The sequence below is a fragment of the Brassica napus genome, chromosome C3 (assembly GCF_020379485.1).
Source record: "Brassica napus cultivar Da-Ae chromosome C3, Da-Ae, whole genome shotgun sequence".
NCBI classification, from domain to species: Eukaryota; Viridiplantae; Streptophyta; class Magnoliopsida; order Brassicales; family Brassicaceae; genus Brassica; species Brassica napus.
In genome coordinates this window covers 18,594,185-18,606,509 of record NC_063446.1, presented here as the reverse complement: position 1 = coordinate 18,606,509, position 12,325 = coordinate 18,594,185, and the positions used below count along the sequence as shown (strand labels likewise).

General features: G+C 33.1%; 1 protein-coding gene and 1 pseudogene across 2 annotated transcripts; both read left to right on the top strand.

Moving 5' to 3' along the window:
* The first annotated feature begins 614 nt into the window (after positions 1 to 614).
* Positions 615 to 729, top strand: LOC125584925 (annotated as a pseudogene).
* A 1,097-nt stretch (positions 730 to 1,826) lies between these two features.
* On the top strand, positions 1,827 to 7,296 carry LOC106385545 (homeobox protein knotted-1-like 1). Of its 2 annotated transcripts, XM_013825456.3 has the most exons (6): positions 1,830 to 2,187; positions 2,383 to 2,577; positions 2,701 to 2,826; positions 2,922 to 3,060; positions 3,618 to 3,877; positions 6,819 to 7,296. In XM_013825456.3, exons 1-6 carry the CDS (start codon positions 2,146 to 2,148, stop codon positions 7,023 to 7,025), a joined length of 969 nt encoding a protein of 322 aa, XP_013680910.1. In that variant the 5' UTR covers positions 1,830 to 2,145; the 3' UTR covers positions 7,026 to 7,296. The 2 variants fall into 2 exon arrangements, with proteins under 2 accessions (XP_013680909.1, XP_013680910.1); XM_013825455.3 differs by having other exon boundaries at positions 1,827 to 2,577.
* Positions 7,297 to 12,325: the final 5,029 nt, after the last annotated feature.

Sequence of the window (12,325 nt, the reverse complement as noted above, 5' to 3'; positions counted from 1 at the left end):
ATGAAATTTCTTTTATTATTTAATATTTCAGCACATCATAGCGAATTTAATTAAAAGCATCTAATAGTGAAAACTCAAATTAAATTAAGGTTATAAAAAAAACAATTTGAACACTAAACCTCCCGAATGGAGCTACTATCTATGCTAAAATGAGCGTCTGAATATCCATTTAGGTTTGGATTAATTCTAAAGATTTTTAGGTTTTTAATAACATGTTAATTTGGATTTTTTTAAATCATCAGATACATTTCTGGTTTCTTTTTTTGGGGTTGAATTGGGATTGAGTTTACTCGATATACAAATTACCCCAAACATTTTTCAAAAATATATGGACGTATCCGAATTCAAAAAAAAAACTGATAAAAACTAACTTAACTATCCAAATATATTCAAAATTTTAAATAACTAAATTAACCAAAAACCCCTGTAACAGAACTATTTTTACTTTCTAAATACTTGTAAATACCCAAATTACCTAATGTTAAATAAAAAGGATAAATGAGTTTAGTTAACATTAGATTTTCAGATACTAATTCTTCGAAATTGCTATTCAATATGACTGATAGCCAAAGACCAGTCCATCAACCTATGTCTATGTTAAACTCTTTTAAGTCGTGTTTGTAGAAATAAGAGATGGTTGGCACCTCCTCTGGTAGAGATGGCCTTAGGGCATTTGAACAAATCCGGTGAAGGAATAATTATAAAAATTTCGATGAGCGGATGTTTTTAATTTAGATCCCTAGAACTTTCGCTTCTTTCTTTTTGTATAAAATATTTGGCACTCTATAGATTTCATGAATCATGAAATAGAGTAATATATATATATATATATATTTTTTTTTTGGTAACTTTGGTATCTGTACAGCCACATTCCCAACTATCCTTCTGTAGGGGGTCCAGCGCCCCAACAGAAGGGATGTTAAATCCGCTGTGGCCGGGTTCGAAGTCGTGATGACGGGCACCTCAGCCGAGGTTTCTTTACCATCATACCACCGGTTGGGTAATATATATCTTGAGATGAATAAATATAAAATTGATTGTTGACCGTGGAACAGAACAAGTGTTGAAAGAAGTGTTTGTAGCATGGTCTTATCATAGAGCCAATAGTTGAAACTGATAGAACTTCGTGTAACACCCAGTGAAGCATATTTATAATTTCTTTCTTTATCTTCTCTGTTTCTTGTGCAATCTTCTATCCGAAAACGAGTACAATATAATCTCTCTCCACCGATGTAATACGAATATCAAATCAGAAATTAATCATTTGATCATATTCTCAAAACATCTAAATTTATTTTACAAATTGCTTACAAATATCTGCACATCAACCAATCTGTTACATAAATAGATCTTCTTGTAGGGGTAGGGTTAACAAATATTTTCTTCTTTTTCTTTTCTCAAAAATGTATCGGTATTGATATAGCTGCGGAGACCTGGTTCATTAAAACATTGCCGGTACATCTTAATAATCAAAACATTGACGGTACATCTTAATCCTAGAGCTTAACCACATTATATATCATAGAGTAACAAACTTAGTTTTTGACCCAAAAGAAGAAAAAAAACTTTCAATTTTCTAATACAGAATAAGCCTATGAGAGGGAAACAGAAGAGAAAGGAGGAAAGAAGGGAAGCCTTTATCTCTTGTCCATTCTCTCTTACCTTTATTTTTAATTTTCAAATATTTATTATTGCCACCAAAGCAAACGACGTCTTGTCAATCCACTCAACCCACCCAACTTCTTAATTATTGTTAACACATCTCTCCTCTTTCTCTCTCATCTTTTTATAATTTCTTCTCTTCCATGTCACTTTTTGACGAATTCTATTTACCTAGTTCGTTTTTTCTTCCTCAAAATATCTCGTTTTCAATTTATTTGTTTTGTTGGGTGCAACTTCACCTCACAATTTTTTTTATGAAGCACCTTTCTGATTCGTAGATATGAGTCGTCTAGTCATGTGGATTTGATTTGGTTAAAGTCTAACATCGACCTTTGATTGAAATAAGAACAAAAGAAAGAATACATACATCCCCTTCATTTTGCACCCATCCCTTTATTTTCTAGGGTTTTATTTTTATTACATTAGTTTTTTATATTGTCTCTCTCTCTCTCTCTTTCTCTCTCAACTTTTATTCATCTGGGTATGGAAGAATATCAACATGAAAGCAGATCCACTCCTCATAGAGTAAGTTTCTTGTACTCTCCAATCTCTTCTTCCAACAAAAATGATAACACCACCACCAACAACAATAATACCAACTATGGTTCTGGTTACAATAATACTAATAACAATAATCATCAACAACACATGTTGTTCCCACATATGAGCTCTCTTTTTCCTCAAACGACTGAGAATTGCTTCCGATCCGATCATGATCAGCCTACCAACGCATCTGTTAAATCAGAAGCAAGCTCCTCAAGAATCAATCACTACTCTATGTTGATGAAAGCCATCCACAATACTCAAGAAACTAACAACAACAACAACAACAATGATACGGAATCCATGAAAGCTAAGATCATCGCTCATCCCCACTACTCCACCCTCCTACACGCCTACTTGGACTGCCAGAAGGTTATATAGATTTAGCACTGGATTTCGTTTTATTTTTGTTGTAGTAATATATAAAATACCACTCTTGTTTGTTTAAATTAACGAGATGATATGCGTAAATATGTTAACGGGTTGCATATACAGATTGGAGCACCACCTGAGGTGGTCGATAAAATTACGGCGGCAAGACAAGAGTTCGAGGCGAGGCAGCAGCGGCCAACAGCGTCCGTAACTGCGCTGTCTAGCGACCCGGAATTGGATCAATTCATGGTAAATTAATTATCAAACTGAATTATAGTGGGTCGTTTCTTCAAGTGCATATGTTAAGTCTTTATTTTTGTTTGTATGGTAAATTTTATCAACAGGAAGCATACTGTGATATGCTGGTTAAATATCGAGAGGAGCTAACACGGCCCATTGAAGAAGCAATGGAGTATATACGTCGTATTGAATCTCAAATTAGCATGTTGTGTCAGGGTCCCATTCACATCCTCAACAATCCTGGTAAATGTCATAAAACTCACAAATACATATACATGCATATACCCACATGTAACCATTGACTGTAGAAAAGAAAATATAATGGCAAGGTAGGGCTCATGATGAATTTCATGAGCAACATTGGCGCATATTTCTTTGGTTCCCGGGAAAGTTTTGTACCAATTAGATTGTGATAAGGCGACCAAAATTAATTATGATTATATTTGGTGAAAATTTTTATCTAAACATTCAAGTGTTAATTAAGATCATAAAAATATAATAGTTAATATGATAGAAATTCGTAGGCTGCAAACAGATGTGCATATTTGTTCTTGTTTTCCCTATTGCGGAATCCATCCAAAGAGGGTGGGGCTTTTTTTGGTTTCTTACTTTTAACCCGGCCCAAAGTACTACTGTCACAAACACTTTTTGTTGTTCACTATGAAAAAAAATACAAATAGGTATTCTCAATTCCAGTATGCAAAATGTTTCGAATTTTCATAAAAAAGTCAGTACGATTAAATTGCTCGTGAATTATGAATCAAAATATAAGACTGATGAAAAGCTAAAATTTGAAACAGATGGGAAAAGTGAAGGAATAGAATCATCAGACGAAGAACAAGATAATAACAACAGTGGAGGGGAAGCAGAATTACCGGAAATAGACCCGAGGGCGGAAGATCGGGAACTCAAGAATCACTTGCTGAAGAAGTACAGTGGATACTTGAGCAGTCTAAAGCAAGAACTGTCCAAGAAAAAAAAGAAAGGTAAACTTCCCAAAGAAGCAAGGCAGAAGCTTCTCACGTGGTGGGAATTGCATTACAAGTGGCCGTATCCTTCTGTACGTATAATTTTACTCTTATCTCTCTATGCTTTCAGTTTTTTTTAAAATATACACTCTATATAGATACTAGAACCAGTCTTTTGGAAAACAGTGTAGATGCTGGGGATCTCCAAATTGCCCTGATTTTCTCTAAAGGGCCTTCCTTAGGCCGATTAGGCTCTTTGCAGGGATCATTTGTAGATGCTAGGCTCTTTGCAGAGATCATTTGTGTTCAAACCTTTATGCGTTTCCATATATTTCATAACATATGTATATATACATATATCAAACACGTTTACACATATATTGCTGATAAGCATTTTTATCATTTACTAAATTTTGAAATAATTTTTAAGTTTAAGTCCGTGGATCTATAGTTATAGTTTATCAGCTTCAGGAAATAAAACAAATAAAACCGAATGTGGTGATCGCGAAAGGTTTTTAATAAAGGAATACATATTTACCACAAAAAATTGATATATCATAGAATGGCTGTTTGTTGTTAAAAAAACACAGGTATTTTTTCTGGTCAATATGATGCCACTTCCAATAAAACACCAAAAGTGATACTATCCCACCAAATTTAGTGCAATGTAAAAAGCATTACACCAAATTAACAATATTCATTACACCAAATATTACTATAATATATTTTATTATTTTTTATTTAATAATAGATAGATTAGTTTTTTTACTTAGTTATAACTTATAGTTAAAATGAGTATATCATAATTTCTTGTATTTTTAATTTGTATTTTCACATTACTAAAACATTAAAATATTATTTTATTTTATATTTTAATTAATAATATAATTAAATTAGTATCATCAATTATATTAAATTGCAACAGAATAAAAATGATCTTCCTTTTAAATGTATAAAGTTTTAATTTTGACAAACATTTTAAATAAAATAAATAATAAAGTATACACATTAACTAAAGTGATGATTGTTTTCCTAGTTTCTAGATTTTGGATTTTGGTTTTTGGCTTTTAGTTTTTGGTTTTTAGATTTTAGATTTTGGTTTTTGGTTTTTGATTTTGTAGTAGATTTTAGTTTTTTGAAAAACATGAATGGTGATTTTAGATTTTGGTTTTTAGTTTTTAGTTTTTGGTTTTTGCTTTTAAAATAATAAATAAAAATATTATCGATAATAAAATATTTATTCTGAAAATAATAAAATATAGAATATCATTACCAAAACATAAAAACTTATTTTAAATAAAAACAAACATGAAATAATGTAATTCTATGTTTAAACATAAATATAAAAATTTAATTCTAAGTTTAAACATAAGTTATATATATATATATATCTATGTACTTTATATTATAAACTTGTGTAATAAAAATTGCCATAACTATAATTTATATATGTATTGAATAATGGGTAACTACAAAAATTTAATTCTATGTGTAGAATTTAACTATATATGCTTTATGTAAAATTTATAATTAAACAACAGTGGACAAATAGTATTTATAAATTTATATTAAAAATGTAACGAAAAATTAACAACTATATCTAAAATTGTGGTAAATATAAGTACACAAATGGTGTATTACATAATAATAAATATTATTTTTCATAAACTAAAAATTAATTTTATTAAAAGAATAACTTTATTAAAATATTTTATGTATTTTTTTTAAAAAATACAAAACTAATTAAAGTGTAGAAAAATTATTATACTTATAATTAACAGCTTTAACTAATCTGCTTTAAAATTTTATGGTACAAAATATTTATTAAACAATAATAAATTAACTTACCTTGATAGAATTTTAACTGCTTCAATAAGTAGTGAAGATAATTAACTCCAACTGCTTAGAAATGTAATGTTGTTTCACGTTTGTTTTGTGTGGTGTTATAGAGCGGCAAGTGTAGGTTTTATATTCTACGTTATTTATTTAAATTTAATAATATTTTTCAAAAATAAAAAATACATTTTAGTTCTTGATCGTGGCAAAATGTAAGGAGAAACAAAAAAAAAGAAGAGATTTTGGCTTTTACGTAGAAAAGAGTAAAAGGAATCAAAAACTAGTTTTCCTAAAAAATAGGAAATCTACTTTACTAAAATCATGATTGGGTGGAAAATGGATTTTGGAAAATCAAAAACCAAAAACTAGTTTAAAATCTCCAAACAATCAACTTCTAAAAGAAAAATAGCTTATATAAATAAAATAAAGATAAAATTACCAAATCTAATAAATAAATAAATATATATATATATAACTAAAAAGTTGATAATAAAATATTGTTTTGGTGTAGAATTTGGTGTGATCGTTGGACATGAAAAATAAAGTTTAACACCTAAATACCAATTTGGTGTAATTTCAACACCAATTTTAGTATTATGGTTGGAGATACCCTAACAGAGCCATGCTTCTGCTTTGTAAAAAAAATATCAGTCGTCTAAAGCTACAATAAACTGAAAAATTGGAGGGAAATATTTTGTTTCAAATTATGTATTTACACAAATATTTGTTTGGATTCTTGTCTGAGAAGTGCATGGCATTACATTTTGTGTTACAAAAGAAGTTGAATGATCTGAGAAAATAAGAAAATAAGAAAATAAGATAAGTGTTATATCATATTTATTGAAAGCGCGTTGGTATATGTGTGTTGCTAAAAAGTTCTATAAGAAAATAAGATAAGTTTGCTTTAAAATTTCCATAGTATATCATTATTTTGTATGTTCCGAAACCTTGAATGATATACTTTTCCCTTATAACGAGGGCCTTAATATTCTTCAGTCATCTAGATTGTTCGAAGCAGCAGACTGTATTTTATAACCTGGTCTGACTATCATCAACCTTTTTTATAGAACATCTACTTTTTCTTTTATTGAAACTAATATCGTCTAGCTTTTATGATTAAATCTACCGTTTTTAAACAATGAACAATACTAAAAAAGTGATGATATGGATATGGTTCTGATTTGTGTTGTGTGGCAGGAATCAGAGAAGGTGGCGTTGGCGGAATCAACGGGGTTAGATCAGAAACAGATCAACAATTGGTTCATAAACCAAAGAAAACGTCACTGGAAACCGTCCGAGGACATGCAGTTCATGGTGATGGATGGTCTACAGCACCCGCACCACGCAGCTCTATACATGGATGGTCATTACATGGGCGATGGTCCTTATCGTCTTGGACCATAAGAGACCACATGCAGATATCCAGAAGGGTTAGCCATATAATAACAACCTTTTGTTGCCTCTCTCGTTTACAGTTCATGATTTCAACTTTCCTTCACAAGTTTGCTACCTATAGCTTTATTTTCTTACCCGTATTTAATGTCTTATATCGTTCAAGGGGTTTGAGACTTCCTAGTCATTTTCACTTTTTATTTTGTATTTTTCATAATGTTTTATTTATAATATGTGTTCTAATAATGTGTGAAAAGAGATGTTTTTATGAATTTTCTTGATCCGTTTACATCTCTTTATGAAATGTGTGTAAGAAAAAACGTTACATCGTTCAGTCACTTGTATACACCCAGGGGCGGATGTAGGACGAGAGGAATAGGTGCACGTGCCCCCAATAATATTCAAAATAATTTGTTTTGAGCTTTCATACACCTTCCGAAAAATATTTTCTGTAAACAAGATAAAGAGGTACGGTGAGAGCGGATCCTTTGGTGGAGTTCTCTGGAGGGTAATAATTTCCCTTGCAGGCCAGCATTGATTAGGAATAAGTATGAAACCGAAGTCGCACAGCTCATGACCCAAGATATCCACTTCTCGTAAAATTCCAACTTCTGAAGCACCGCCTCAAGGAAGATCCACTCAACGCGATAATATGCCTTACTCATGTCGGTCTTAACCGCCATAGAACATCGGACCTTTGCCTTTGATGTACGGACATTGTAGAGAATATCATGAGTGATGAGGACGTTGTTGTGGTTCGGCCTTGGATAGGAAGACCTCATCCCAATCACACTAAAGGGATGATGGGTGGATCCTTTAGCCTGAGAAGCTCCAGGACGTTAGGGGTTCTTCACCATAGAGCTATGGAATGCTCTAGAGTTGTTTAGCGACTCCTGAGATATATGTGCACCCTGCTTCATGTCTAGGATGAACCACGGAAGCTCACGCTACCTAGTACCTAGTGTGACAAAGAAATCTTGGTCTCCACGTGAACAAGGTAAGGGTGTCCCCAAAGGGACGTTTTCAAAAAGCCAAAAGCTTTAGTTTTATTAAGAGAATAAGCTACAATATGTGCAGTTTTTGGCTTATATAAAAGTCATGTAGAAAACCTTAACTAGAAAACACTTAATTTTAATCTAAAATTGAAAACCAAAACCTATATATAATTGGTTTATGAAAACCAAATCCTAATCCTAATTTGTTTAGCATTACAAGAAATCGGAAATACACCTAAGCTAAAGAAATCGACCAACTTAAATCAAGCCGGTTTGTCTTTCCACTTCTTGGGCTTGAAAGGCCCTACTTCAGCAAACTACTTCTTGGGTACGCCCATGATGAAGCCCAACTCATCCTTGATGTCCTTCTGGTCCAGTTTGCACACATAGAGATCCTTATGGATCCATGTAACACTTTTCTCCATTGAACTCTAATGCAAAAGCCATCTTTGTCCAATCTCGATGTGTTGCCTTCTAGCTGGACGTCTCTCCTGGCTAATCTCATGTCTTCTATGCTAATTCAAAGCCTGATCAAGTGTATCAAAGGCTGCAACAAGAGTAGCCTTTGTATTCTCTCTATCCATTATATCTCGGATCAGATCAGTGAAGCTTCTAAACAGCCCATTAGATTGTGTCTTGATCACCCTCCTAGCTGGTTGATTGTTGATCTTTGAATCCCTCATGTTGAGTCTGGTCAGGATCGCACCATCACCTATAGCTATCTTTGGCACGAATGCTGACTGATGCGGAGAGATGATATGAGGGAGAAGTGGCTGACTGGCTGTAGGCGATTAGGCAGAATCTTCACAATGATTTTATAATGAGTAGTATACAGCGCGATTGGTCGGAAATCAGATACCTTCCTCGGGAAGAAGAATTTTGGGATGAGTCGAATATGAGTTTCATTTTTTCTGCGTTGAAGGTACCATGTATCAAAGAACTCTCAGATGTCCAGATAAATATCCCAACCTATAAATATCCCAGTAGAATGATAAAAGCCAGCGGAGAACCCGTCTGGTCCCGGGGTTTTGTCCGCGTGTATAGCAAAGACTGTCTTACGGACTTCTTCTCTATCCGGAATATACGTTAACTGGGAGTCATCGTAGGCAGGGATGCAAGGGGAAATAGCCTTATTTACGGTTGCGACACAGTCGAATCCTAAGGCGGAGAAGATGGCATGATAGTATTGAGAAATAACCTTCACAATCCCTTCCTTAGTGTCATGAATATCTCTCTGATCATCCTTAATAATAGAGAGTTTGTTTGCTTGTCATCTGCCCCTCGTGACGGCATGAAAAAAACTAGAGTTACGATCGTCACATTGGAGCCATTGAATTCGACTCTGCTGTTTCCAATATTCTTCCTCGTCGAGATAGGCCTGTTCAAGTAATCGAGAGATGGATGAGATACACTCCGGGTCTGGAACATGGGCAGAGAGAGAGAGAGAGAGAGAGAGAGCTTCCTCTAAGAGGTCTTGGGTAGATTTGGTCACTCCAATACTCTTAGCATTCTTATCCTTCGTCCACTCGATGATTTTGCCTCTGACCCTGTTTGTTTTGGAGATGACTGATTCGGGCTCCGAGCAAGACCAGTGAGATTGAACCAATTCTCGGATTTTTGATTTTTTGCACAATCTTCTATCAAACCAAAACGTGCCTCTCTTTTGCTTAATTGCTTGATCGAACATGGTGAGAAGGGGTCTATGACCAGAGCCCTCAAACCGGAGATAGACACTACGGTCAAAGGGAACAACTCTGACCATGCACAATTTGCCATGGCTCTGTCAAGAGATTTGGAATTCTAGGATCTAGACACAAATAGTACATGCAATGAAAGTTGATTTATTTGAATATTGTTTGAGTTCAAGGACTATCTATATATATAAAGTTAGTTTTTTCTCTTCTTATGACAAGTGGCAAGGGGGTTTGATGACATGTGTCCCCATGTATTTTTGTTTTTACATTATTGGTCCTTCTTCTTTTACACTATTGCTCTATATATATAAAGTTAGTTTTTTCTCTTCTTATGACAAGTGGCAAGGGGGTTTGATGACATGTGTCCCCATGTATTTTTGTTTTTACATTATTGGTCCTTCTTCTTTTACACTATTGCAATTTGGCTTGGTACTTTCTAATTGTGCACTATTATTTTTTTCACACTAACCATTATTATATGAAGTTTTATAATATATTTTATTAGTCAATAAAATTGGAGATGATTAAAGAAAAATAAAAAAATAAAAATAGATTTTAAATATTTTATTTATTCACAACTAAAAATAATATAAATTTTTACTATTTTATTATTTTTTATTAATTTTCTATTATTTTATTTACAAATTATAATTTATTTTACTATTAAAAATCATAAAATAACTAAACTAAAAAAACTAGAGTAAGACACATAATCTAAACTTAAATCTCCACAATCACAAAGAAAAAATAGAATACTATAGTAACACTTACTCAATAAAAGTCTAGAACACAAATGAACGTGATCAAGCACCAATCCAAAACACTAAAAAAAGGATCAGAGAAAGAATAATCACCGCACCAAAGTCACCACGAAGCAGGAAAACACATGCATAATGCACAACCACCAGCTAAAAGGTATGAAGCACCTCACAAACAAAACAACCACATACAAGGAGCTCATGCCAACGAAGAACCACAAAGCTCTGAATAGAAGAGACCAAAGCACCAAAAGACTAATTCCACACACCTATACCAAAGGAAGCAGGAGAAGAAGAAAAGCAACATAAGGAATGGAGAATGGAAGCCAACCACAGAGAAATCAAAGCTCAAGTTTGAGACAAGAAATAATCTTCCAAGCCCACAAAACATACAAGAAGGAAAACACTATCCAAACCTTGAGTGGCATATATGTGAAATGGAGAGCCACCAAAAACACAACCAGCGATGAAAATTGCAACGAGATGAGAGAACAAAGAAAGAAAAAGAGACTACACAAAATCAGCAAACTATGGAGCCATCGTCGAGCTATGAAGAAAACATAAAAGTCAGATCACCAAAAACCAGATCTTGAAAACCAAGACTAGCAGGGACTATCAACGGCAAGCCAACTACAAGGAAGACAACTAAACTCTGACCCAACCCAAGGAGATGTAGTTCCTAACATTAGCCAAATCTAAGGAAGAAGAGGAAATATATTGACCAGAACAGCGTACAACATCATGAGAAACAACCGCACAACTGGGAACTCATAAACCTGATCTACAAAAAATATCAGATAATCTCACAAGAGAAGAAGAAGAGGAAAAACAAGAGCAACAAATGTGAGTCTTTTCCGGTGATGGTAAGAAACACCGCATACCGAAAATATAAATAAATACATAGATGGTGACGGTTCAAGTCAAAATATGCATAGACGAAAAAACATTAATAATGTTCAATGTTGTTAAAAAAGAATAATGTTCAAAAATGTGAAAATATGAAATACAATTTTTACGCTGAAACCGTTAATGTTAGAATCAACAAATGTTTAAATTCAAAGTTATTGAAATTCAATATGCTTTACATTAAAAGCTCAATTCACTACTAACAAATACTACTATACACACAACAGCACATTATTGAAAAGACTAACACGTAATATATTAATTTATAACGTAATACTACATAACACAATAAAATATTAAATCATGATCTTCACGAATAAATACTGACCACATAGTTACATCATCCAAAAACATCATATATAACCATAATAAAATAATATTCCGCGCGAGGCGCGGATAACCCCTCTAGTTCTTCATAAACCTTGAGAAATTGTTTGATCTACAATTCTGATTTACTTCAAATTTCTCTGAGTCTAGTGCCCTTCTCCATAGTTGACAACCTATTTATTTGCTGCCTTTTTTTGTGTTCTATTTACTTGTTTGGATTAATTCGATAACTGAATTTTATTGTGAATCCAGAGTTTTTGTGGATTTGATCCTTAAATATTGCAATGCATTTCTGAAATTGCAGAGTAGCTCAATAGGATAAATTTGAGCATATCAAACGTATTCACACCGCGATATCACACTTCAGTTATGACTTTGCTTTAAGATCTATGCCATGAAAAGTGTACACGACTTTTAATGTCTAATGAAACAAACATATTCACATATCTACCATCTATGGAGAATATTGCGATTCATTTTGCAGGGTTCACCCATCCAGAAATTTTATATTCACGACTTTCACATCATCTACGATCTCACCACCTGAAATAAGTCTCTCAGAAAATGTTGTCTACTTTCAACTAGCTAATATGTTATTTTGATGTAAATCCTTAAACAAGGTGGATTTCTTT

Excerpts from the sequence above, each read along its gene's own strand:
- LOC106385545 (XM_013825455.3), top strand. The coding sequence starts at position 2,146 with ATGGAAGAATATCAACATGAAAGCAGATCCACTCCTCATAGAGTAAGT. Across the intron at positions 2,578-2,700 it reads CCTACTTGGACTGCCAGAAG|ATTGGAGCACCACCTGAGGT; the intron begins GTTATATAGATT and ends TTGCATATACAG. Across the intron at positions 2,827-2,921 it reads CGGAATTGGATCAATTCATG|GAAGCATACTGTGATATGCT; the intron begins GTAAATTAATTA and ends TTTTATCAACAG.